Source organism: Silene latifolia, chromosome 7 (assembly GCF_048544455.1).
Source record: "Silene latifolia isolate original U9 population chromosome 7, ASM4854445v1, whole genome shotgun sequence".
Taxonomy (NCBI): domain Eukaryota; kingdom Viridiplantae; phylum Streptophyta; class Magnoliopsida; order Caryophyllales; family Caryophyllaceae; genus Silene; species Silene latifolia.
The window spans coordinates 119,017,183-119,043,666 of record NC_133532.1 but is presented as its reverse complement, the minus strand read 5'-3'; the positions used below and the strand labels follow the sequence as shown (position 1 = coordinate 119,043,666).

Here is a 26,484-nt window from a genome sequence, read left to right as displayed (position 1 = left end):
CAGAAGATTCATGCATGTCCCACTGGCTGTATGCTTTTTTGGAATGATGATCATCAACTTGAGCAATGCAAGAAGTGTGGGGCCGATAGATACAAATCTAAATCTAATTTAAATGGAAAACGAGTACCCGAAAACCCATTATTTTATTTCCCGATAGGACCTAGGCTCCAAAGACTTTATGCAAATAAAGATATTGCGGCACAAATGAGATGGCACTACGAGAACCCTCGTGCCAATGGGATAATGTCTCATCCAAGTGAAGGAGAGGCTTGGAAGCATTTTGATAAACAACACCCTGATTTTGCGAATGACCCTCGAAATGTGCGATTGGGGCTGTGCACTGACGAGTTCTCACCGTTTAATAGATTTGGAAAGCAATACTCATGTTGGCCGGTGATGTTGACCCCATATAACTTGCCTCCTTGGTTGTGTATGAAGAGACAATTCATCTTTTTGTCTTTGATTATATCCGGTCCCAAGAATCCCAAGAAAAACTTAGACATATATTTGCAACCATTAGTTCAAGAGTTGAAGGATTTGTGGAAAAATGGGCTGCTAACGTACGATGTGTCGAGGAAGCAAAATTTTGATATGAGAGCTGCACTTTTGTGGACAATCAACGATTTCCCAAAGATATGGCATGTTATCCGGGTGGACTACAAATGGTCGACATGCATGTCCATATTGTTTGGTTAATGAATGTAAGTCTTTTTGGCTTAAACATAGTAAAAAGTGGAGTTGGTTTGATTGTCATAGACAATTCTTATTGCCTGACCATGTTTTTCGGAAAGATAACAAACATTTCCGAAAGGATAGACCCGTGGAGGCTGATTTTGCTTCTACTAGACTAACCGGTGAAGAAGTTTGGGAGCATGTTCAAAGATCTACCTTCTATTGTTGATGCAACTGATGAAGAGTTGTTGAAGTTGAAAAAGAAAAGGGAAGGGTGGTGGAAGAGAAGTATATTTTGGGATCTTCCATATTGGAAGACTTTGTTAAGTCGATATAATTTAGATGTGATGCATATTGAAAAGAATTTCTTTGAACAAATGATTCACACGATTATGGATGAGAAAAATAAAACAAGTTTTAAACCGAATGCACAAAAAGACTTTAAATTAATTTGTAAGGCCCGACGGAAAGGAGATATGATTGTTCTTAAAAAGGAAGAGAAGCGGGTACTCTGTAACTGGATATGCAGTTTGAAGTTTCCGGATGGATATGCTTCTGATTTGAGTAGGTGTGTAGACCTAAAGGACTTAAGACTACATGGCATGAAAAGTCATGATTGTCATGTATTTATGGAGCGTCTACTACCTGTTGCTCTAAAGCATTTGCTTCCGAAGAATGAATGGTGTGCAATAACTGAGATTAGCCAATTTTTTCGAGACGTGTGTGCATCAACTCTTCAAATTGATGACATGACACGTCTAGAAAATAATATTGCTGAGATCATGTGTAAATTAGAGAAAATATTTCCACCGTCTTTTTTCAATTCCATGGAACATTTACCGGTTCACTTGCCTTACGAAGCCAAAGTTGGTGGACCAGTACAATATAGATGGATGTACCCTTTTGAAAGGTAATCATTGACACCTTGATTTTTACTTATTTATATTAGATAAATGCACCAATAATTTGAAATCTTATATACAGTTACTTAACACGTAGGTTTCTTAATCATTTGAAACGAAAAATTGGTAACAAAGCACGGGTCGAAGGCTCCATATGCAACGCTTATTTACTTGAAGAAATCTCAAATTTCTGTTCACTCTACTATGAGAAGCATATAGACACAAAAGCCAAACAACTCGATGTTTGTGACGAAGTTGAGCCTGAATCAAATTTACCTGAACTTTTTCAAGATCATATGGGAAAACCCTCGGGGAAGTGCCATCTGAGATATCTTGATGACAAAGAATACCAATCTGCTCACATGTACATTTTAAGTAATTGTGAGAAAATGAATCCTTATGAAACGTAAGTAAAATAATTGATTTCAAACTTTTAATTTTCATGTTAAAACTAAACTTACTATTTGTATAGTGATTAAAATTATAAATTCATTATGTGATGATCAGGGTGTTTAAGGAATTTCTAAGTAAACTTACTATTTGTATAGTGATTAAAATTATAAACTTACTATTTGTATAGTGATTAAAATTATAAATTCATTTGGGGAATAAATTCGAATCAGAATTTGCACAATGGTTACGAAATCAAGTAAGTGAATCCTCCAACCAAGGGTTATTTTACAATAGCCTTAATAATTTAATAAACATAAAATTTTTAAATCTTGTTAGGTGAATGATGATACCATGACCGATGATCTAATAATATCTCTAGCAATGGGCCCGTCAAGAGAAGTAAGAACTTGGAAACGCTATTCCATCAATGGTTATAACTTTAGAGCTTTTAAAGATGGGAAAGATGTATCTAAAGCAACGTTAAACAATGGGGTATGTGTTAGTTCCACTGAAGGAGCCGACTATTATGGAACCCTTGATGAAGTTATTGAGTTGACTTATACCGGTGATCACGGCGATTATGTGGCTATATTGTTTAAATGTGATTGGTTAGATAATTCTGCTAGAGGTATGGTGATTCATGAACAATATAAGCTTGTAGATGTCAATCGTAAGAGAAAATATACGAAATATGAACCATTCGTGTTGGCATATCAAGTGGAGCAAGTTTGCTATATTTCTTATCCAAACACAAAAAAAGACCAAGTTCAATGGTCAGCTGTATTTAAAACTAAAGCTAGATCACATATCGACGCTCCCGTGGATGAGCGAATCTTTCAAGAAAATGTAGTCACTCCACTGCCAGCATTATCAATAATAGAGGATGAAGAAGAAGAGGAGGAGGAGGAGGAGGAGGAGGAGGAGGTGGTGGTGGTGGAGGAGGAGGAGGAGGTGGTGGTGGTGGTGGAGGGCGAAGAGGACAACGAGGAGGAGGAGGAGGAGGATAGGGGGGATGAGAAGGATAAAGAAAAGGAGTGGGCAGAGGAAGAAGAAGATGAGGAGCTTTTCCCCGATAGTGATAGAGATGAAAATGCTGACATTAATAATGATAGTGACGACGACGATGATGATGATGATGTTTAGTATCGTTTAAAGAATTCTGTAGTTTCTATAGTTTTTGTTTTTTCATATATGTCCTCTAGCATATCTTATTTTGTTTAGGACCTAATTACTCAAAGCAAGAAACTGAATCAACTAGGCAAAGACAATGTTGCTTGATTTCAGTCTGATTTGAACTTCTGCAATTGTTAGAGGACCTTCTGAACTTGCTTGCATAATCTTCCCTGGTATTTCTTGTAGCTTAGTACCTTAAGGATTATGGAAGGTAAGCTGGATAAATAATCTGAACAGTTTCCTTAATAACTTGGATCATTTCCCCTTGGTGAATCGGGAACTGGTTCAAATGCAATCGGGTTTTAAGTCGTTCCTTCCGAAATTCATATCTCTTGCTTTAGGTTGAAATAAATTGCTAGTGATAGCTTAAAACAAAGCTAAGGATGTCAGCTTCCCTCTCCAAGAATAATAAATCAAAATTATTGAGCAAATCTTCAGCTATTGAATTTTAAACACCGACAGTCATTTAAAATGACAAAGATCCTTCCTCCACAACTCTCAGAACTTTGAAAATCCATAACTCTTAGTTCAGGAAGGCTAAAAATACCCAACATACATCAAATGAAAGCCAATGATGTTAGATTTCATCTCCAAAAAGAATTACCCTAAAATATCCAGCAGGTTTTGAGTTATTCAAGTTGGAACACACACAGTCAATTTCAAAAACAAAGATTGCATTAAATTGTGACAACTTCTTTGAAGGCTTATTGTGAGGCAAATTATCGTAGTTAAGTGACACCAACATGAATCAAACAAATACAAATGTGTGTCAATGTCATTCATATCAACCTATTTGTATAAGGATGTGCTAGTATTTTTTTTAACTCACTACTATTAGTTGGTATGAGTAAAATGGTGTAGGATTATATGTAAAAGTTAAAAGTCGGGACCTTGTTAGTTTCCAAGGGATGCCACTCGCAACCAATGCAAACACCTTCGTGACACTTCATAGGCCGCAACACCTTACAAGTCTTCCAATCCCAGTACCACATCTTCCCGTCACCGTCCCCCGACATAAGAAACCGTCCATCGGGCGAAAAATTAACCTCAGCAAGCATACCCGGACGTAATATGCCCAAAAAACTCTTCTTATTATTAAGTTGAAATCTATCCCTAGTACTATATATCAAAATCTGGTTATCTATATACTCGAGCAGCCAACCATAGTGTGTTAGGTCTCGCATTTCGAAAGCGACCAATCAAAATATGGCCTGCATTTACGAAAGCAACAACCGGTTAGACGAAATCAAATGCATATGAGGCTCACTAATATACTTATAACAACAGGGATCCCGAACTCCCAAATTCGAAGACTCTTATCGTCACTGGAAGTAATGAAACGACGATTATCATCAACAAAAGTAATGGTATTAACAGCACCTAAATGCTGATCATACTTTTGAGTAATCTGCCCGCTATTGATATCCCATTGCTTTATACTAATTTCATTCTTTTCTTCTTTATATTAGTTTTAAGCTTTGCATGAGTGTTCCACTAGCCTTCCTGGTTTTTTTTAATGATATTTAATGATTTCTTTAAACACTTGTATGGTTTTTAGTTGATCAATAATGACAGATTCAAGACGAAGCAACCGACGAAGATCTGGCGAAGACGATGATGAGCTCCGTGAATCACCCCCTCAAAAGTTGAGAATATCCATCGAGTATAAGTGGTGAGTGAAATGGGGGAAATTTCATGTAAATATGTATTATTGTAGAATGAAACGCACTGCCTTTTGGAATATGCATTTGAATTACATGTACAACTGATTTGCTTATTAAATATAAACATTTAGTGTGATTGTAATAACCTACAGGTTTGAACATCCGGAGGTATCGAAGTTAGTGACCAAGACAGTGAAAGGCAATTATCATGAACATGGCCCAAATTGGAGTGAAACTAAACCTGCCCGACGAGAACAGTATTGGAAGTGGTTTAAGGTACATCTACTTAACTGATGACACTAAAGGTTATGGTTAGTAGTTCAGTATAAAACTTTTGATTGTGATATTGCTATGGTCTGCATTTCTGTGGAAATTGTAAATGATAATTTGAGGAATTTTTGTAATTAATTTTGTACGTAACTCAGGTTTAACTTATTGTTGCTTAGAATCTTCAATTCATGTTTTTTTTTTTTACTTTAATTAATGATGAATTATCCAACTTATTGGTGCGTTTTTTACATTACTTTTCGATGATGGTAAGTTCTCTATTTTTGAATAAACAGAGCAAAGTGGATTATCCTAAAGATGAGGAAGACCAAGTTAGAGATGCTTTTACCAAACTCTTCAAAACACGGCTAAGGACCATGGTTTGTCGGGCCGTAAAAGCGGCAAAATGGATGGGTGATGCACTCCATGCTGAATTGCTATTTGATAGACAATCAAGAAGGGAAAAAAAATCAGCTCAAGCAGAGGCCAATCGCAAATCAAATGCAGAAGGTGGAAAAGCTTTAGGAACGCATACCATGGGCCGAATGAATTCTCTACTAGTGATGGAGAAATTAGTAAGTAACAAATTTATCATTATAAGTTCAATTATGGGATTTCCTTCAGTGTTTGTGTGTTAAATTAAATTTGTTACCATGTTTAGGCTAATGGAGGAGATTACCCACCTGCAATTGAGTTATTGAAAGCAACAAAAACGAAGAAGACGGAGGATACGTTTCAAAGAAAGTCAAGATTACGTTGTAAGTTTTGATTTTTTAAATGTTTTTGAAACTTCGTCTTCTTTGGTTGTCTTTGATTCCAACCCGAGTATTGAAATATAATGGAGGGATGTGTCGGGGCTTGTGGTTTGATGGTGTAAAGCCGAGTATATGTGTTTCCGTGTCTGCTTTTTTTCATGCCTGGTTGGGGAGAGTGAGAGACCTCTTATAATGAGCGGGTGAATGCGAAAGCTCTTTTGTTTCTGAAGCAAGTATGGTGGATTGTTGGGCGTATATTGTTTCAGGTGATAATGTTGTGGGTCCCTTTTTTTTTTTTTTTTCTTTTTCTTCCTAGGTCTATCATACTTCCCAGTTCCCAGATCTCCTTCCTCCATTTTAATCGTTCTTAATTCCACCATCTTTTTTTATTTCTTCATTTTCAAAGCTCCATTTCTTAATTTTTTTGTTCCTCCTTCCCCAAATCACCATTAATTGGTTTCTTGTTTAATAAATGGTTTCTTGTTTAATTAGAACAAGCAAGCTTATTCATGGAGCGATAAGTTCTTTCTTACTAAGCCGCGATTAAAAATAAAGTACTTGCTCCATTTCATTGAATTCTATATATTTACTTTATACAAATATATCAATGCTCATATTCTTTTGCTCATTTCTTTTAGTTATACATATTAGGGCCAGCTAGGTAGTGGTTACTGGTTAGTTGTTGTAAGTCTGAAAGTATAAGTGATTAGACATTCTAAATTTGTTGAAAATGGTTTAGTCTTGAAGAGTTACAAGGACCAGTTAATTAATATTAGGGCCAGCTAGGTAGTGGTTACTGGTTAGTTGTTGTAGTACCAAGGCTTCTGTGGAAGAGGAGGCTATTCTTTCTTTTACAGAATACATAAATCTATGACATGGTCTATATTGTAAATACCTTGCCTTGCCTTAGTTGCGGATTTATGCATACAAATTGTTAGATACCAGGTTAATGGTACATTTCTAGACAAGTATTCTAAAATGTCACAACTTCGTTGAAGCGATCTGTGATTGACTTTTGATATTTGAGTTTTATTTTTATATTTGTGTGTGTATATACTGCAACAAAGGTAGTTTGTTTGTTGACAAAAGAAGGTAGAAATAGTAGTAGCATAGGACATAGAGCATTTAGAGCTACCATTTTATGAATCCTGTTAGTTGAAGCATATGAATCCGGTGACTTGACTAGGATATAGAGCCCCGGATTGTCTTAACTGATTCATTATCCGTTATGTTTCGTATCTATTGAGGCGTAAATTAGTGCCCTTCAATCTCAAGGTGAAACGGATATCAATAAAGATAAAATCTACCTTGAAAAATGCGGCTTTAATAAGAAGGGGTTAGTTTTTGGTACGGAGCCGCACGCGAGCATTACTTTGAACGCTCTACTCGAAGTAGAGAGTCCAACAATATCGACCAGGATTATTCGCCCGGAATACTACCTCGACTTGTGAGCAAGAATGTTGAAACTGAGCTCCGCAACAAAGTGCTCGAAGACAAAGTACAAAGAATGGAGGCGTTTCTACAAGCAAAGTTTGGGTCTGACTTTGACCCAAATTGTGATAGCAACCAGTTCCAAAATCGAGACGACTTCAATGATGATGGTGGAAGTGGCAACTCGACATCAATTCCAACTAATTAGCTAGATTACTCCATAATAGCTAGACAACGAAATTGCTTAGCAAATTACGTATGGATTTTTTTTGAGGATGTTTTCAATGTATGTACTCTTTTAAATTTGCTAAATGAACAATTCCAAGTTTCTATATTGTTGGCTTCTTTAAAGTTTATTGTTTAATTGTTTGATATCGTAACGAAATGGAGGAAAATGGATGCAGGATTGCTTGAATCTCCCATTTGTGTTTGCAACGGAAATTACAGGTTTTGTGACAGCTATCCATTAATTGAAAAAGTCAATGCATTTGTGTTTGCAACGGAAATTACAGGCTTTGTGACGGCTATCCATTAATTTAAAAAGTCAATTTGTTGACTTTTCCCTCTACTATGCAACGGAAAACATTTTTTTTGCAACGGAAATCCGTCTCATAATTGACCAAACAAAGCCACGTGGACCTCATTTAAGCAACGGATCATTCGTTGCAAAAAATACACGTCCGTTGCATCAAAATTAGCAACGTCGATCCGTTGCATATTTTTTCATTTGCAACGCCATATAAGCAACGCACCAGTTTGCAACGGCTATCCGTTGCAAACTGTACATAAGCAACGGATTAGGGTTATTTCGCAACGGATTGGTCCGTTGCAAATAGGCCTTTTTCTTGTAGTGGAATTTGGGTTCTGACAGTGTCAAATCCATTGTTCAATCCCATTAAAAACTGAATTAATTTGGAATTGTTCTCTCTTGCAACAATCCTTTTCATGATGGTACAAGTACAGAGTGAAATTTTCCCACAAGAACATTGAGGTAGAGGGTCTAAACTGTCTAAAGTCTCCCAATAGTTCTTCAACTTGCTGTAATATTCAACTAAAGACAAGTTAGACTGACTTACAGAACCAAGATCTTTTCGCAGCTGATAAATCTCAACTGCATTAGCTTGACCATAGCGTTCCATTAATTCCTCCCAAAGTTCTTGTGCAGACTTGACATATTTGAGGTTATCACGGATAGACTTGTCCAATGAATTGAGGACCCATTTCATAACCATCAGGTCACAGCGAACCCACTGATGGAACTTCTTGTCAGTCTTTGGTGGCCTGGTAAACGTGCCATCAATGAAGCAGTCCTTATTCTTCGATGCCAGTGCCATCAATACATCTTGTTTCCAACCCAAAAAATCCGTGCCATCAAACAGTGGAGTGACCAGATGAGAGAATGGTTGATCCGATGAAGATAAGTAAAGTGGATCATCATAGTAGTCGTAACTATGATCATTGTTTTCTGTTTCTTCAGGCATAATGACTGATTGAAAGAAAATTTGTTTTGATTTATAAGATTTTCTTGATCTTTTGTGAAAGCGGAAGCGAATTTATGATGATGATGAAGAATTTTGATGAGAAAGATGAAGATTGTGATGAAGAATCGGTATGAAGAAGATGAAGATCTTGAGGATCGAATTCTAACTGGTAACTGATACCATATAAACTGATGGATATGATAACATGATTCTAGAGAGAATGAGAATGTAAGAATATGATTTTATTATTATGAAAAGGTACGTATTGATTTGTACATCATCTGATATATATAGTAGTTACTTGTAACAACTTCTCTAACAGCTTCTAACTGCTTCTCTAACTAACTCAAGTTAGCTTAACTAATCATGAGTCAGCTTAACTAATCATGTAACTAACTAGTCTAAGTTAGTTATACTATCTAATAGTTAAGAGGAGGTTTAATTTGTAGTTAGAAAGATATGTATGAGTTGACTACTAATGCATCCTCTTTATATACATACAGCTAGTCAGTGGACGGATATATCCGTCTATAGTTAAAGATGAGTCAAATAGCTTGAAAATGGTGATATTTTTTGCCCCACCACCCACTTGTTACTTATCCTATTATAAATGTGGTATTATATTTGACCCGTCTTTAATTATAAACGAATATGTGTCATCTATAATGAGATTTTGTGCTTTATATACTATTGGAATATAGATTATATACCCGGTTGTGAAACGTCGCCGACGTTTTATAACGAATCGTCGACATTTTTCATAAAAAAAGACGTCCTTGCCCTTCCTCGGCCTCTCACTACTCAACTCCCTCCTCTCTTCTTCCTCCAAAAACCCACCACCTACAAACACGACTGCCACCATCGTCGATCACCGCCAGACCCAACCCCGCCGCACTCGCCACCTCCGACGACCAGCACCGCAGCACCAACACCGACCACCACAAGTAAGTATTTCGATTTAATTTTTGTAATTAGTTTATGATTTTGGTTATAGAAATTGATTTTAATTAGGTTAGATTTTGTAAAATTGATTTTATTTTTGTAATCTTGATGGATTTTTTGTTGTTGGTCGTCTTTGTTGTTGTTTGGTTTGTAGATTAGGATTGATTAATTATATTTTTTAATTATTTCAACTCAATTCGAAGTAGTTGTTTTTGTTGTTGTCGTTGTGTCGTTGTTGTCCTACCAGTGAGAAGGGGGATGGGATGGAAGGTCGTGGGTGTCGGGGTTGGTGTTGGACGTTGAAATTCACCGTCTGGGATGGTGATGGACGATGAATTTCAACGTCTGAAATGGATATGGACGATGAAATTCATCGTCTGGGATGGATAGAGACGTTGAAATTCACCGTCTTCGCTGGTGAGGGACCGTAATGGTCATGGACGTAGAATTCATACGTCTGAGTTTTTTTTTTTTTTTTTTCCATCATAATTTTCGTATTAGATTGGCTTTTATTTTCATAAACGTATTGTTTGTTTTATTTTCATCATAATTTTCGTATTAGATTGCCTTTTATTGTTTGTTTTATTTTTTATCGATGTTTATCTAACGTTTAATTCTCGTAAATGCAGATGTCGGATAGCGTTTGATGTAGATTGTTCGACAATAAATCGGATGAACAAAGTGGATTTTTTTTTTAAGTTTGTTGTTAGTTTGGGAGGGCTTGGGAGAGAATAGAGTAGAGAGAGGGACAGGAAGGGTAGGGAGTGTCTTTTTTTTTTAAAATGTCGACGATTTATTATAAAACGTCGACGACGTAAAATATTTAGATTAGCTTGCACCCAGCTCTTACCACTAAAACTACATATTCTAGCTTAGCTTGCACCCAGCTCTTACCACATAAAATATATCATTTCTTTGATTTCTTTGTGATTCTACTAATCTTAATAGATTAGTAAAGAGTCTAGTTTTTGACTTTGATCGAGGTTAGGGGTTCGTTTCCATGGTGAGTAAAATATATCCTCGTTGGTAGGCAATCTTAAAATACTATCTACCACGGTAAACTCTCACGGGTCGAGTTAACTTGGCTCATCAGTTTAATTGTGTTATATATAAAGTTTGTTTGGGTACGATTGGTACGGCTCGTTTCGAGTTTTGAGTATGTTTCAAGTATGATTTTACCCGGTGGGTCATTTCGATTATGGCTTATCTGAATCGGGTTATTTCGCATTTACCTCATTCTGGTAGAGTCGGGTTATTTTGGGCTCTTCTAATAAAGTGTACTCCCGCTGTTGTCATTTGTTTACCTTTTATTTTGTCCTCAAAGACCAAGAAAAGAGTAGGTCCCAATTATTAGATGACAAATATGACATAAATGAGTGTGGAAGCACAAATAGGATTATACATCCAGTTGTACCATAAGCATGGTACATAAGAATCCGAGCTTATGTGTATTCTTAAGTAAGAAATTTAGGGCTACAAGCCTACAATATAGAATATTAAAGAAAAGAAAAGGTACAACATAAAAAAAACCGAAAAACTCATGGTAGAACTAGAATGTGACTACATACAGAAATGCAAAGTAGGAACAAAGCTCGTCGGAACCAAATCCCTGGATATCGAGATCAATTAAACGAACATCACTACGATCAATTGCATTGAACAACATCTTCTCAAGTTTAAGGTCTCCATTTGGTTGACCGAGGTTATTGATACAAAAACTGTGCCAAATGGACGGCTCTTTGCACAAATTGTACCATATTTTGCACACAAATTGAAACGATTCTAGTATTTCCACTTCCCCTAATTTCGTAAGAATCATCAGAGTTAAGTCGAGCGGTAGTTCTGACCACTTTCTGTGATTTTCTGGGGGTAATTCGGAGTTATTCATGGATGATGTAGTTACATTCAGTGGCGGAGCCAAGAATTGAACTTAGGGGGGCGAACGACAAATTTCATAAGGTACACTCGAAAAACTTCGAAAATTTCATCCGTCAGGGAGGGCGACCGCCTCTGCTAGCCCCCCTAGCTCCACCACGGGTTACATTAGGGTTTGAATTTGACGACATGGTTTTAATTTTTATATATTGAAGAGATTTAACGACAAAGCTTGCTCATTTTATAGTAGTAGCCGGATTGTAGGCGGGTGTGCATGCGCAAGCCTTGGGAATGTGTTTATTAGACCCGGCAAAACTGCCCGAACCCGAATGACCCGATCTGATAAGGCTAAACCAAGACCCGAAAGCGTGACTCAAACTTGAGTCGATATACCCGAAATGACTCGACTTCTTTCAAGTGACCCGAAATGACCCAACTTGAAGTGGCCTGAAATAACCCTAAATGACCCGAAGTGACTTATTTTAAGCAGAATCCTGGCCTAAAGTAACCCAACCGACCGAGAACAAACCGGCCTAAATGGCCAAAATGGCTTATTTGTTACTCCCTCCACACACACCTATGTTCAGTTGTTCACCACCATCTAATTAAAATACTTGCATATATTAGTCAGTCCTGACCATGTAGTGCACGTATTATTTTCGAAGTATAATAAAGAGCAGTTTCATCATCTGACGCATAATCCTCACTGTAATCAGAATGAACTTCATCATAGTTCTCGTATGGAAGTTCCTGTAAATCATTGACCTGTTCGGAAAGTCTCTTCCTTAGATTTTCTTCTCTGTGATATAAGTAGAAACAAGAGTATAGGTGAAGGGATTGAAGATGAGGACAGGCATCAAGGATTGCCGTTAGACCGACATTTGTGATGTTATTTTTCATAAGCTGTAGGTGGCGCAATTCAGGCATGCTCCCAGCAATCGCGAATGCCTCCTCGTCACATGGCTGATACGAACTTAGAAAATCTGGATAGTGACACGGATTTAAAGAACCTACCTTGTTGAATATGAATGTGGTGACGAGGGAGGGACAAGAATTAATAACCGTGGCTATTGTGTGAAGCTGAAAGGAGCAGCCAGTAAGTTCAAGTCCCTCCAAGGAAGTTAGCTTTTCAAGTGCTTCTGCCACAGCATTTGCAGATATGTCTTGGCAATATGCCAGCCGAAGGCGTCTAAGCTGAGACGATCTGCGATCAGAAAACGGTTAGTTTAGTACTGCAAACGGACATAAATAACACACAACTTACTCCCCTCATCCTCCCTAACCAATAAGAAGCATTCATTTCCAATTAAAAGCTACAAATATAAATGTAAATATAAGGAAAATATTAGCATTAATGCTTCTTATTATACCGCCTTTTGTCCCAATTGTTGGAAATAGAGGCTTTGAGAGCCATTTTCTTAGTTTCCAATTGTCCCACATTGGTGAGGAAGTGGGTGTTTTATGGGTTTATATAACACCCCTTCCCTTACCTTATCACTAGTGGTCATGGGGAGTCTTTTGTAGAGACTTTGCGAGGTGCTTAATTCAGCTCGCACACGTGCCTGAGCCCGACCCGAGCCCGGCCCGGCCCGGACCCGGACCCGGGATTTGGCAATCGCCTGCGGCGGGCTGTGCCTAATCTTTTGGGCCGCGGGTTTTGGTGCAGTTGTGAGATTGTGTGTCTGTCCAGATTCATTCTGGCATATGTGTTAATTCTCAGTCAATTGAGACTGTTAGTGGGGAGAGTAATGCTCCTGGTCTCACGTTTGTTGACCGGGTTAAGGGGCTACGGTTTTGGCTCCTTAACAGCTCTTATTTTCTGGTGTAATCCTTGGGGACTACCGGTCGTTGCTGATCGCCACCACGGTCGCACCGGAGAAATAGTTTTTTAAGGCAGCGGTTCCGCACCGCGTCACTACCATTTCCTCTTTCGGTATTTCTAATTCTGATATTGGTTTTGCTACTGTTTTTCCGTATGAATTAATTACTGCTTCGGATTTCAGTAATTAGTTCCAACAATTTAAAAAACTATTGAATTAAGTGCAGTAGCCATGTCTGTGATTTCGAAAATTGTACCTGATATTTCGAAAATTGAGCAATTAGATGGTCGAATTATAAGCGTTGGTCCCGAAACTGATGATGTTTTTGAGCGGTTGAAATTGATTATGTTTTATTTAATGACCCGCCTAAACCTATTGTTCCGTCGATCTTTGAGACTACCCCTCCTGCGGCTAAAGCGATTAAGTCAAATGAAGATGAAATTGCTAAATTTGTTAAGGACAACAAAACCGCTAGGTGTCACATACTTAATAACATGATTAACCCATTGCTCGATTTATTTGCGATAATAAATCGGCTAAAGTCATTTGGGAGTCCTTATTGAAAAAATATGGGGCTGATGACGCTGGGAAAAAGAAATATGTTGTGGGTAAGTGGCTGCAATTTAAGTTGGTGGATGGGAAATCTATTATGGAACAGTCCATGTCTATGAAAATTTGTGTCTTGATATTGTTAGTGAGGGCATGAAATTAGACGAGCTTTTTGTTGCTAATGTCTTTGTTTGAAAAATTCCCTCCCTCCTGTCCGAGTATAGAAATCGCTAAAACACAAAAAGAAAGACATGTCCCTTATGGAACTTATCGACCATATGAGGACCGAAGAGGCAAATCGCCTCAAAGACAACCTGTCTTTGTTTACCGATCCGTGAATGCATCTGTTCTTTCTTTGTCAAAGCTAATTTCGTTGAGTCCGGTGGTCCGTCAAATCTTTGCTGAAAAGTTCAAGGGTAAGGGTAAGGCCAAGGTTGGTCGGGGTAAGGGTAAAGGAAAGAAGATCGATCCGGGAAGTACACCAAGCCGGTTGCAAAGATTCAGAAGCCTAAGGGTCCTTTGGTTTGCTATGTTTGTGGGAAACCGGGTCACAAAGCCTACCGATGCACCGATAAGAAGATCGCTGAAGTGAAGCCAATGTTGTGATGATGATGTCATTGCTTCGTGGTTGTTGAAGCTAATCGGTGGGTAATCTTTCTGAATGGGTCTTGAATCTTGCGCTTCCAGACACCTCTGTCTTTGATAAGGGGTTATTTGCCGAGTTCGAGAAGATAGGCGATGGGGAATGCGTCTACATGGGTAATTCTTGTTTGCAAAGATCACGAGCAAAGGCAAGATCTTTCTCAAACTCACCTCGGGGAAAACACTTGCCCTTAATAATGTTTTATTTGTACCCACATTGCATCGAAACCTCGTGTCTCGGTGCCTTGTTAAACAAAGGCGGCTTGAAACTTGTTTTTGAGGCTGACAAGGTTGTAATGTCGCGCAATGGGGAATTTGTGGGCAAGGGTTATCTGTCTGGGGGTCTTTTGTACCGAACACCGATTCTGTTTTTAATAATATTGCATCTACTTCTGCTTATATCGCTGAGTCTATTGATGTTTGGCATGGTAGATTAGGTCATGTGAATATCGACTACATTAAAAAAACTTAGAACCATGAGTTTAATTCCAAGTTTGTCGAGTCAAGAATTCTCTAAATGTGGTAGCTGTGTTGAGGCTAAATTCACAAAGAAACCTAGTAAACCTGTGACAACTAGGACTACGAGTCTTCTTGAGTTAATTCACACCGACCTAGCTGACTTCAAAAATGTTGCAAGTAGAGGTGGCAAGAATTATTATGTGACTTTTATAGACGACTGTTCGAGGTACACCCGAGTTTATTTGCTTAAGACTAAAGATGAAGCAGAACAATCGTTTATAAACTTTAAAAATGAGGTCGAAAATCAACTCGACAGGAAGATTAAAAGGGTAAGGTCTGATAGAGGTGGTGAGTGTAAATCCAGTTATTTAGCGGACTTTTGTGTCCGCAAAACGGTTTAATACATGAGACTAGTCCACCTTACTTACCCCAATCCAATGGTGTAGGCCGAACGTAAAAATAGAACTTTAAATGAGATGATGAATGCTATGCTTTTAAGTTCTGGCCATCGACGATATGTGGGGGGAAGCAATACTTTCTGCTTGTCACATTCTTAACCGTGTACCTCATAAGAAAATTGACAAGACACCCTACGAGATTTGGAAGGGCTATCCTCCTAACCTGAGTTATCTTAGAGTGTGGGGGTGTTTGGCTAAAGTGGGTTTACCTGACTTTAGGAGACCTACCGTTGGACCTAAGACCTATGACTGTGTTTTTATAGGTTATGCTCAAAATAGCTCTGCTTATAGATTTATGTCTTTGAGTGACCGTTCTATATCTGAGGCTAGAGATGCCGAATTTTTTGAGCATGTTTTTCCTTTTCAGAAAAATGTTGTTTCATCTACTTCATTACCTGTTGCATCTATTGATATGTCTTCACATGCTAGTTGTAGTAGCACTCCTATTGATCATGCTGTTGAACCTAGGAGGAGTAAAAGACCTAGATGTCCAAAGGATTATAGTGATTATGTTACAACACATTTATCTGAATATGGATACTCTGTTTGTGCAAGTGATGAGTTTGTTTCGACTTTTTTTAATAGAGGATGACCCAAAAACCTATAGTGAGGCAATGAAATCCATTGATGCTAATTTTTGGAAAGATGCTATTAAAAGTGAACTTGATTCTATTGTGTCTAATCGGACTTGGGAGTTGACTGATTTACCTAAAGGTATAAACCCATTACGAGTAAATGGATCTTTAAAAAGAAAATGAGACCTGACGGTACAATAGAAAGGTTCAAAGCTAGACTTGTAGTTAGAGGCTTTACACAAAAGAAGGGCATTGATTACTTTGATACCTATTCTCCTGTGACCAAAATTTCGACCATAAGAACTCTTGTCGCTTTAGCTGCTATTCATAACCTTATTATACATCAGATGGATGTTAAAACTGCTTTCTTGAATGGTGAGCTAAAGGAAGAGATCTATATGTCGCAACCTGAAGGGTTTGTGGTTAAGGGTCAAGAGAATAAAGTGTGTAAACTGAACAAGTCACTTTATGGTCTGAAACAAGCACCTAAACAGTGGTATGAGAAATTCAACACTACTTTGATGAGTAATGGCTTTATGATTAACAATTCTGATTCATGTGTTTATTCCAAAGTGATAGAATCTGATTGTGTTATTATATGCCTATATGTGGATGACATGCTTATTTTTGGTAATAATTTAGATGTGATAATTAAATCCAAAGAATTTTTGTCATCACACTTTGAGATGAAGGACTTAGGAGAAGCTGATGTTATCCTAGGGGTTAAGGTTATCCGAAACTCCAATGGAATTTCTTTGAGTCAATCTCATTATGTTGAAAAGGTGTTGAAAAAATTTAACTGCTTTAATGTTGTGCCTGCTAGAACACCCTATGATTCTAGTATACATTTGAGTAAAAACTTGGGTAACAGTGTTTCCCAGGAAGAGTATGCTAAAATCCTAGGGAGTGTGATGTTTCTTATGAACTGTACTCGACCAGATATTGCATATGCGGTTAGTAGACTGAGTCGTTATACACATAACCCTGGTAATGAACATTGGAATGCTCTTCGTCGTTTGCTAAAATACCTAAGAGGAACAGTTCATTTGTGTTTGCATTATGGTAAATTTCCTGCTGTGTTAGAAGGATATTGTGATGCAAATTGGGTTGCAGGTAACGATGAGATTTGTTCTACTAGTGGTTATGTCTTCACCATGGGTGGAGGTGCGATATCGTGGAAGTCTTCTAAACAGACTTGTATTGCACGCTCTACCATGGAGTCGGAGTTCATAGCTCTTGAGTTGGCAGGACAAGAAGCTGATTGGCTGAAAAACCTATTGGCTGATGTACCAGTATGGGGAGGACGGCTGACACCGGTCTCCATGCTGTGTGACTCGAAAGCTGCTATTGGCGTTGCAAAGAATAGTGTCTACAATTCGAAAAAGAGACACATGCGAATAAGGCACGCTGCAGTTAAACAACTCCTTGAGAATGGAGTGATTACTGTGGACTATGTGAAATCCGAATGTAATCTTGCTGATCCCTTTACTAAGGGGTTGACTAAGAGATTAGTCGTTAATACGTCGAGGGGAATGGGGCTTAGGTCCTTGAGTCAAGGTTGAGATTGACTAGGTCCAAAGTTTTCATTCCTATGGCGTAGTATGATTCATAGCCTTTATGGTGGTGCTTTTGAGACGCACTTGATGAATTATACTCTAGGTTGGACTTATGTCCTTAATGGCTCGTGTGAGAAGTGCTGATGAGAAGCACTTGAGCCACCTACGTAGGTGTAATGATACTAAGACTATGAGAAGTCTTGTGGTCACACCTATCAGTACCAAGGTAACGCATAAGCTCTAAAAGAGCGCGTTGCACTCTGAAATCGCGGGACGATCTTAATTTGAAGGTATGATATGTGTAGTGGGGGGTATCGACCGAAGTTCAGCTAGGAATTCAAATCGCAAGATATTCTCTAGTTGTAAGTAAGTTGTTTTCTCATTTCACTAAAGTGTCAATTCAAATCGAAAGATATTGATACCTAAGTATCCACCCTTCCTTTACCCAGGAATTCTTCTTTCTCTGGCTCTGGCGCCTCTAGTGGGGGATTGTTGGAAATAGAGGCTTTGAGAGCCATTTTCTTAGTTTCCAATTGTCCCACATTGGTGAGGAAGTGGGTGTTTTATGGGTTTATATAACACCCCTTCCCTTACCTTATCACTAGTGGTTAGACCTGGCAAACAGATCGGGTCGTGTCGTGTTCGTGTCCGTGTCAACTTTAAACGGGTCATCATTACCCAACCCTAACCCAACCCAATTACATAAACGGGTCATTTGTCTCAACCCTAACCCAACCCATTTAATTTTTCTATAACCCAACCCGACCTGTTTAACCCATTTATCTTTCAGCTGGTCATTTTTAACCCATTTAATCCGTTTAACCCAATAAACTAACAAAATAAGCTAGGCTTTATAGTCTGTTATCACAAAAATGATGAATGAAAATGTTTATTTTTATGTTGTTTGGTTGGATTATTGATTAAATCCAAATATATTATGACAGTTTTAAATAAATGGGTTATTCGTGTCGGGTTCGTGTCAAAAGAGCTCAACCCTAACCCGACCCATTTAAGTTTCGTGTCGTGTCCGTGTCAACCCAATTACTTAAATGGGTCACAATTCTTAACTCTAACCCGCTAACTTCGTGTCGGATTCGTGTCGTGTTTTCGAGTCGGGTCAATAATTGTCACCTCTACTAGTGGTCATGGGGAGTCTTTTGTAGAGACTTTGTGAGGTGCTTAATTCAGCTCGCACACGCGCGCGCGCGCGCGTGCCCGAGCCCGGCCCGGCCCGGATCCGGATTCCGGATTCGTGATTCGTGATTTGGGAATTGGGAATTGGGAATTGGGAGCGGCGGGCTGTGCCTAATCTTTTGGGCCGCGGGTTCAGTCAATTGAGACTGTTAGTGGGGAGAGTAGTGCTCCTGGTCTCACGTTTGTTGACCGGGTTAAGGGGCTACGATTTTGGCTCCTTAACAGCTCTTATTTTCTGCTATAAATAGCACTCCTCTTCACTACTCCAAAACACAACAACACAACACAACTTTTCTTCTCTGCTTTCTCTATAGTTTCTGGGTTAAAGTAAAATCGTTCCAGGTCTTATAAACTCGAGTGGGCGAGTTTGTCAGGCAGCAGTAGTGTAATCCTTGGGGACTACCGGTCGTTGCTGATCGCCACCACGGTCGCACCGGAGAAATAGTTTTTTAAGGCAGTGGTTCCGCACCGCGTCACTACCATTTCCTCTTTCGGTATTTCTAATTCTGATCTTGGTTTTTGCTACTGTTTTTCCGTATGAATTAATTACTGCTTCGGATTTCAGTAATTAGTTCCAACACCAATCACATTTCTTTCTTTTTTATTTGTATTTACTGTTATTTTTAAAATATGATTAAATAAATGATTCAGACGACCTTAAAAGGACGGGAATAAAAATATTACATTACATACCGAGATGCAAAGTAGGAACAAAGCTGATCGGAACCAAATCCCTCGATATCGAGATCAATTAAACCACCATCACTGCGATCAATAGCATTGAACAACATCTTCTCATGCTTAATATCTCTATTTGGTTCATCGAGATTGAGAATATGGATAGTGCGCCATATGGAGGGTTCTTTGCACAAATTGTACAACATTTTACACACAAATTGAACCGATTCAAGTATTTCCACTGCACCTATTTTCTTAAGAATCATCAGAGTTACGTCCAGCGGTAAATCGGACATATTTCGGTAATTTTCCGGGGATAATTCGGAGTTATTCATGGATGCAGTATCTACGTTAGGGTTTGAATTAGACGGCATAGTTTGTATATGGAAGAAATTTGACGACAAAGTTTGTACATTTTTATAGTTGTAACCATATTCTAGATTTCTAGGCTGTTGTGCATGCGCGCCTTGGAAAAGAGATTCGGGTACACTTTTTAATATGAAGTAGGACTATATTTATTCCCTTTGCTCGTAAATTGCAGTAATTAAAAGAGACAATACAACTTACGAAATGCCCGTTCCTCTTCTATATACTCCATCTCATTACGGAGCCTAAGAGCATCTTCAATGGTTGACAAAAAAAACTTGTTTGCGATTTTAAGAAATTACTAGCTAATAACTTAACCATTGGAGTTGTCCATGTAGATTAGCTTTGCTCAAATAATTTTGAGCTAGTAGCTCCACGAAGCTACTTGCTTAAATGGACCCAAAAAAAGAACATAACCAATAGAAAAATAATGGTCTCATTTATAAAGTTTTAATTTTATATTTAGAAAGTAAGAATTGAATAAATAAAAAGAAGATTGTATTAGGTGGATCTCATCAAACTAGTGGTAAATTGGTTTCACCATTTGAGTAAATTGTAGCTTGAAATTATTGTAACTCAAAAGAATGATGTGGCAAAGATGAGCTGATACCAACTAGATTATCATTGGAGATGCTCCAATCACTACTACAATTTAAGGCTACGAGAACGCCTCTAAGAGAACGGTTGATAGCGGAACCGGTCTCTTTGTTATAAATTAACAAAGATAACGGTTGTTTCTTCCAACCGTGCTCGTAAATTAACAAAGAGAACGGTTAGGTTTGACCAACCGTCTTAAAAGAAATAAGAGACCGGTTAATATTTAGAACCGTTCTCCTTGAAAAACAAAGAGCACGGTCCCTCTTTATCAACCGTTCTATTTGTTAATTTGTAAATCCTAAATAATACTTTCGAACTTCACCGCACATACAACTTCCATTGCTTTCTTTCGAACACCAACAATCCAACCTTCTTCTCTTCATTACCCAAACCTGGTGAACACCAATCTCATCCACGCAAACACCACCCATTATTGCTCCTCGCCTCGGCGAGTCTCGATCAGACTCCATCGTGACACCCCATCCACCTCGACGAACCCTTCAATCGCACAAGTTCGAAAGACACAAGTTTCTGGATTATCGCCATTGAAGTCGTCACTGGAAATGGATACAGGTTATTTTTGTTTCCTCTTAATCGTTCATAATGAGTCTCATCTTAAATCATGGGTACTAATACTACTTGTTATCAAAATCGCCAGTTTCCGACTTTCCATTTGCTATCAAAATCGATTTGGGAATTCAGGTATATTTCATCATCTAGGTACTCGATTTTCAGTTTTGTATATATATTTGAGGTCTAATTGAATTATATGTTGGCTGTCACTGCCAACAACGGCGAGACAACAATGACGAGGCAACATCTCTTTCCTCCCAATTTGAGGTCTAATTGAATTTGTGTGCCTTTCTCTTGTGTTGTTGGGTGATATATTTTTTTTTGCTCTTTGACTCTTCATTTCCTTTGAAATACTGTCTCAAGAGTAATTTGTATTTTCTCTCTCTTTATTTTTGTCGTAGTTTCCCTGGCCAAGCTGTTGGAGTGAGATTCTCAAGCCAACAAGTTTCTGCTTCCGCCGCTCCCGTTGAAGAGAAAAGGTTTGTTTCCTGAATATGTTTTTCAGCCTAGTTATCTTTTTTTTGTTATTTTCTTACTTGTACGTTACATGTTTTCTAAGGATCTAAGTACATGTTATACAAGTTTATTGTTAATGTTGATTTTTTCGGGTTGTGATGTCAACTTTTCTGAGTGTTGATTTTGGCTATTATGCTTTTTTTACATGTGTAGTCATATTTTTCAAATTCTTGTTTATTAATTTCTTGTTTTCTTGCATTCATAAGTGTGCCTCTTAGGCTCTTGGTAATGATCTTTTGCAAACCTTCAGAAATTTCTACAGCAACAACCGCTTTGTATACGCTAGCAGTCTAGGTGCAGCTTGCCAATGTAGAAGTGAAGTGTTGTGTTTGAATCTAGAATGTTGTGTAGAGACCATGTTTAAAGCTAAGTCCTTTGCACTTGTCAGTGTGATGTTAGCTGACTCATGAATCTTTTTTGGATCACTGTCTCTGTATGTCTCCTCTACCACCCTCTTCTCACTTTCTTCAATTATTTATACTCTTTATTTATACTCTTTCCGTCTCACTCATTTGTTTACCTTTTATGCTCATTGTGAGGATAGATATGTTAATAAAAGGTAAACAATTGATTGAGACGGGAGGGCGTAGGATTTAAAGTTTTTCTTTTTAGCATTAGTTGCTTGCACCCTAAAACTAAAAATTCATGCACCCTAACTGTAAATTATGGGCTTTTTTTGTAGATAAATTTTGCTATGATTGCATTTTACGTTGGACCAAAGTTGTTTCTAGCAAGTCATCTTCTTCTCAGCACCCTTCCTCCATCAAATGCCGTTTATGCAAGGTCCTTATTTACGACATTTATTTCTCGTTTTATTCTTTGAAAAAGTTGTTTTAATCTTCGGTAATGCGCATACGGTTTAATGTTTTTGACATGAATTGTTATTATTTTCTGCTTACTTTGGATATGAATTTGTTTGTCATATTGTGTGTTTGAAGAGCACTATTTTTTGTGACTAATTTGTTTAATAACATGGTGAATACATACTCCATCACACTTGTACAATGTGACCCTAATGGGTATGAAGGTAAGTTATGCTCATATTGGTTTAGATACGTTGAATATTTTGTGATCCTATTATTATCTTTCCATTAGATTAGTCTTGTATGTACTAAATAGTTGCTAAGTTTTTTGAGTTTCATCTTTTATTGGGTTATATTAATATTTCTCATCATCCTTCTAAGATTAAATAAGAACCCACGACCGTAGTCTGCTTTCTTCCTTTGATAATTGAATTCGGCAGACGTAAACAAATATGCTTCTCATGTCGCTCTTAGTTCCTGCCAGGTTTTTCGATGAAATATTAGTAATTTATTGTGATTGTGTATGACTTATTAATATTTTGGTTGGTTTGCTAAACCATGAGACGAATCATGATATCTGGAATGGGGCCAAATTAGTAATGCGATAGAGTGAGCCTCTTGGTAGGTTTTAACAGATTAAGGTTGCGGTTGTTTTTCGGCCAAATGTTTTTGTGTTAACTTGAACTTGTTCTCATGCTTTCAGTATCAACAATGAACTATTGTCTAACATGTTGGCTACACCTCAATGTTTCAGGTTGTTTTATTGATATAATATATGACTGATAGCACTCGACACCCATACGTCTTGGATTCTACACCTGCTTTCAGGTATCTGCTCTCTCGTGCCATTAATTTACTTCCAAACTGTAAACCGAAGCCATTATCACTCATCGACATAATATAAGTGACCTTATCTTTAAACCTAGTCATTACCCCTCTTTCATTCTGTTTCCCATTTCCCGCAACCCCCATTATTGCTCCTCGCCTCGGCGAGTCTCGATCAGACTCCATCGTGACACCCCATCCACCTCGAGAACCCTTCAATCGCACAAGTTCGAAAGGCACAAGTTTCTGGATTATCGCCATTGAAGTCGTCACTGGAAATGGATACAGGTTATTTTTGTTTCCTCTTAATCGTTCATAATGAGTCTCATCTTAAACCATGGGTACTAATACTACTTGTTATCAAAATCGCCAGTTTTCGACTTTCCATTTGCTATCAAAATCGATTTGGGAATTCAGGTATATTTCATCATCTAGGTATTCGATTTTCAGTTTTGGATATATATTTGAGGTCTAATTGAATTATATGTTGGCCGTCACTGCCAACAACGGCGAGACAACAATGACGAAGCAACATCTCTTTCTCCCAATTTAGATCTATTTTTATCTACTTTTAGTATTGTTATTGTTATTTTATTTTAAATTCTTAGATTTAAGTGTAGAATTTGTTAGATTTTATTTTAAAATCTTACTATAGTTGATTTTATATAGGATTGTTGCATAGTTCCGTAGTTGTATTTTTGGTTTAATGCGAGAGGATGGACTGTGAACTGTGAAAGGCTTCACTGGATCTTGTATGCTTGTTATTATTACAATAGTTGTAGCATTAGTATCTGAATATGATCAGTTTACATTTTCAATTGGTTACTCCAATAAGATTTTTGCTCTTCCATTCACATTCTGCTACCAAATTTTCCTTATAAATGCGAAAACTCAATCTTCAGGGAATTGAGGAGTTGCCATTGTGCATCGTTACTCTCCGAAGTTTAACGTTTATAATTGAATTTGTTATTGATTTGCCTACAGGAGTTGCCATTGTGGTATGCTAAGAAGGCATCTGCCAAAAAGAAAGAGAGTGGTTTAGGATGTGGTTTATGCTCTAGAAGGCTATATTTTTGAGGTGTATGTGCAAGAATATGATTAAAGAAAGATTTTCATATTTTATGTATCTTAGCAGAAACAATTGGTAAGTTAGCTGGTAATGTTAAAAAATTTCACTAATTTGCTGTGATATGTGGTATGCTCATTGTAAATTTATATAGTCGTATAGGAACTTGTATGTCATGACTACCTTTCATGTGGTTTAGGATCCAAAGATGCTCAAAATAAAAAATTGAAGCCAATGAATTAGTTGAAGCTGACCAGAGCAATGCAAGGGAGTTTATGGGTTGAGAACTAGAAGCTAGGAGAATCCTCAAAGTATGTATTTGTTTTCTTGTAGCGCAGAACCTTTTCTGGTATATCTGGTATTTGAATGATGATTAATCTACATATGGCATCATCTCTAAGTTTTGAGTGTTGTTCAGGGAGAAAGGACATTAAAACCGAGTTCAATGTGATGGCCTCTGCTCTATCGAAAGAAATGGGAATGTTGGAGGCTCATTTAAGTCGTTGGAAATATATTGCTCAAGAGTCCCTGTCTTTATGTGAACAAACAGTTTCTCATAAAGCATTACTGAGTGAGAAGGTATTGTTTTTCTTAGGTTTATTAGAGAATCTCAGTAGCTGTCTAGCCGATGTTCTTATGGTGCTTTGCTCCTTGGTTTTCATGCAAACATATGTTGGTAGTAACAAGTTTAATTCAATAGGAAGGTTTGTATTTTGTATTTTGTATTTTTTTTCAATAGGATTTGTCCTAATGGTTCAAATTAAATCGGAAGGTTTTTGTGTAAAAATTGCTGGAGTTTCTGAATTGTAACAGGTTTAATTCTTATGAGCTATACAATTCAATCATGTAGGGTTACGATAAAAATAGAATTTTTTTTTTAAAAAAAAACAAAATTAACAACCAGGACGGTTAGTACCACACAACTGTTCTCTTTGAAAAGGTAGAACTAAGGCGCCAAAAAATCTAAAATTCTAACAAAGAGAACGGCCTTATCAAAGAGACCGGTTCTTATATGCAACCGTTCTGTGTGTTATATCAAAGAGAACGGTTGTGGAGCTTGGCCGTTCTGATTGTTGTTACAAAGAGACCGGGTTGACTTGATTTCAACCGTTCTCTTATATCAAAGAGAACGCTTGGCCACAGGACGGTCCAAAGTGCCTATAAGAACGGTTAGAGACCGTTCTCTTTGATCATTTTTGTAGTAGTGAATACTCCATATTCTATAATACTTTCTCCTATTTTGTAAACATATAACCCAAATGAATCTACATTAATGATTAATGGTAATATATGTTCATAGTGTAGAGTTTTCATAAGAAAAAACCTCTATGTGAAGAGTTGTTTGCCAAAATTAATTTGAGTTATTTAAGTTTAAAATTAATGGAAGATCTATGGATATATATAATCGTAAAATGAGTAAATTAAAACAATGTTAGGTCGTAATAAATTATTGTCATGTCACATATTTTTTGCCATGTCACAATAATTTTAACTTCATTCGTAAGGGTGAAATTTAGTGATTAGTACTCGAGTGAAAGGTCTTGGGTTCATTGCAAGAGCTTTCGTGTTAGAGATATTTATGGCCTCGTTCTATTCATTCTAGATTTCGAGTCTGTCACCCCAGTAAAATGGTGATTAACTTGGTATAGTAGTTTGCATACTATCACATATACAAGAGATAGGCCCCGCCTTCAAATTTTTGGAAGGGACCATTCGCCAGAAATAAACCCAATTTTATTCTTAAAAAGGAGCGCTAATTGGATGATCTCTCGCTGCCACTGGCGAAAAGTGGAGCCATCGAACAATGTTTCGGACAACTTCAACCCAGGTTGATCAGTTGTAGATAGAAAGAATGGATCATCGAGAGGGGAATAAAGAGAATCTTGGGAATTTGATTGAGAATTTGATTCAGGTTGCGACATAATTGAGATTGATTGATGAAATTTAATGAGATTCAATAAGAAGATTCAAAGATTTAACAATGAATATGTTTGATATTACGTGCGGAAGCGATTTTTGAATCTATACCATTAATACTATATGAACTATGATCACTCTAGATCATGGTACAAGTAGTAAGATTGATGTAAGAGCAGAGAGAAGAAAGATTAAGAGAGAAGGATAAATTGTATATTATAAATCTTGTGTAACAGAATACAATGACACGAGGTATATATATAGTTAGTTAAAGTCGGTTAGTTAATTCTAACTACCTATATTCCACAGTGTTAGGTGACCCATGGCTAACCATG

The 26,484-nt window shown here is 37.6% G+C and overlaps 3 protein-coding genes across 7 annotated transcripts; 1 reads left to right on the top strand and 2 right to left on the bottom strand.

Moving 5' to 3' along the window:
- Window positions 1–8,060: 8,060 nt before the first annotated feature.
- Window positions 8,061–8,738, bottom strand: LOC141590623 (uncharacterized). The gene has a single exon (XM_074411198.1). It carries the CDS (start codon window positions 8,736–8,738, stop codon window positions 8,061–8,063), a length of 678 nt encoding a protein of 225 aa, XP_074267299.1.
- Window positions 8,739–12,182: 3,444 nt separating this feature from the next.
- Window positions 12,183–19,860, bottom strand: LOC141590622 (putative F-box/LRR-repeat protein 9). Its single transcript, XM_074411197.1, has 2 exons — window positions 19,502–19,860; window positions 12,183–12,759 (listed from the first exon to the last, which is right to left on the bottom strand). Exons 1-2 carry the CDS (start codon window positions 19,858–19,860, stop codon window positions 12,183–12,185), a joined length of 936 nt encoding a protein of 311 aa, XP_074267298.1.
- A 908-nt stretch (window positions 19,861–20,768) lies between these two features.
- On the top strand, window positions 20,769–25,069 carry LOC141592734 (uncharacterized). 5 transcript variants are annotated; one of them, XR_012521211.1, is made up of 9 exons: window positions 20,769–21,022; window positions 21,108–21,151; window positions 21,424–21,501; window positions 21,789–21,971; window positions 22,221–22,321; window positions 23,096–23,583; window positions 24,151–24,199; window positions 24,432–24,543; window positions 24,651–25,069. XR_012521211.1 is itself a non-coding variant. In XM_074413525.1 (4 exons), exons 1-3 carry the CDS (start codon window positions 21,072–21,074, stop codon window positions 21,946–21,948), a joined length of 318 nt encoding a protein of 105 aa, XP_074269626.1. In that variant the 5' UTR covers window positions 20,769–21,071; the 3' UTR covers window positions 21,949–21,971; window positions 22,221–22,527. The 5 variants fall into 5 exon arrangements, 1 of the variants encoding a protein (XP_074269626.1); XR_012521209.1 differs by having other exon boundaries at window positions 23,096–24,199; XR_012521208.1 differs by having other exon boundaries at window positions 20,769–21,151; window positions 23,096–24,199.
- The last annotated feature ends 1,415 nt before the right edge of the window (window positions 25,070–26,484 follow it).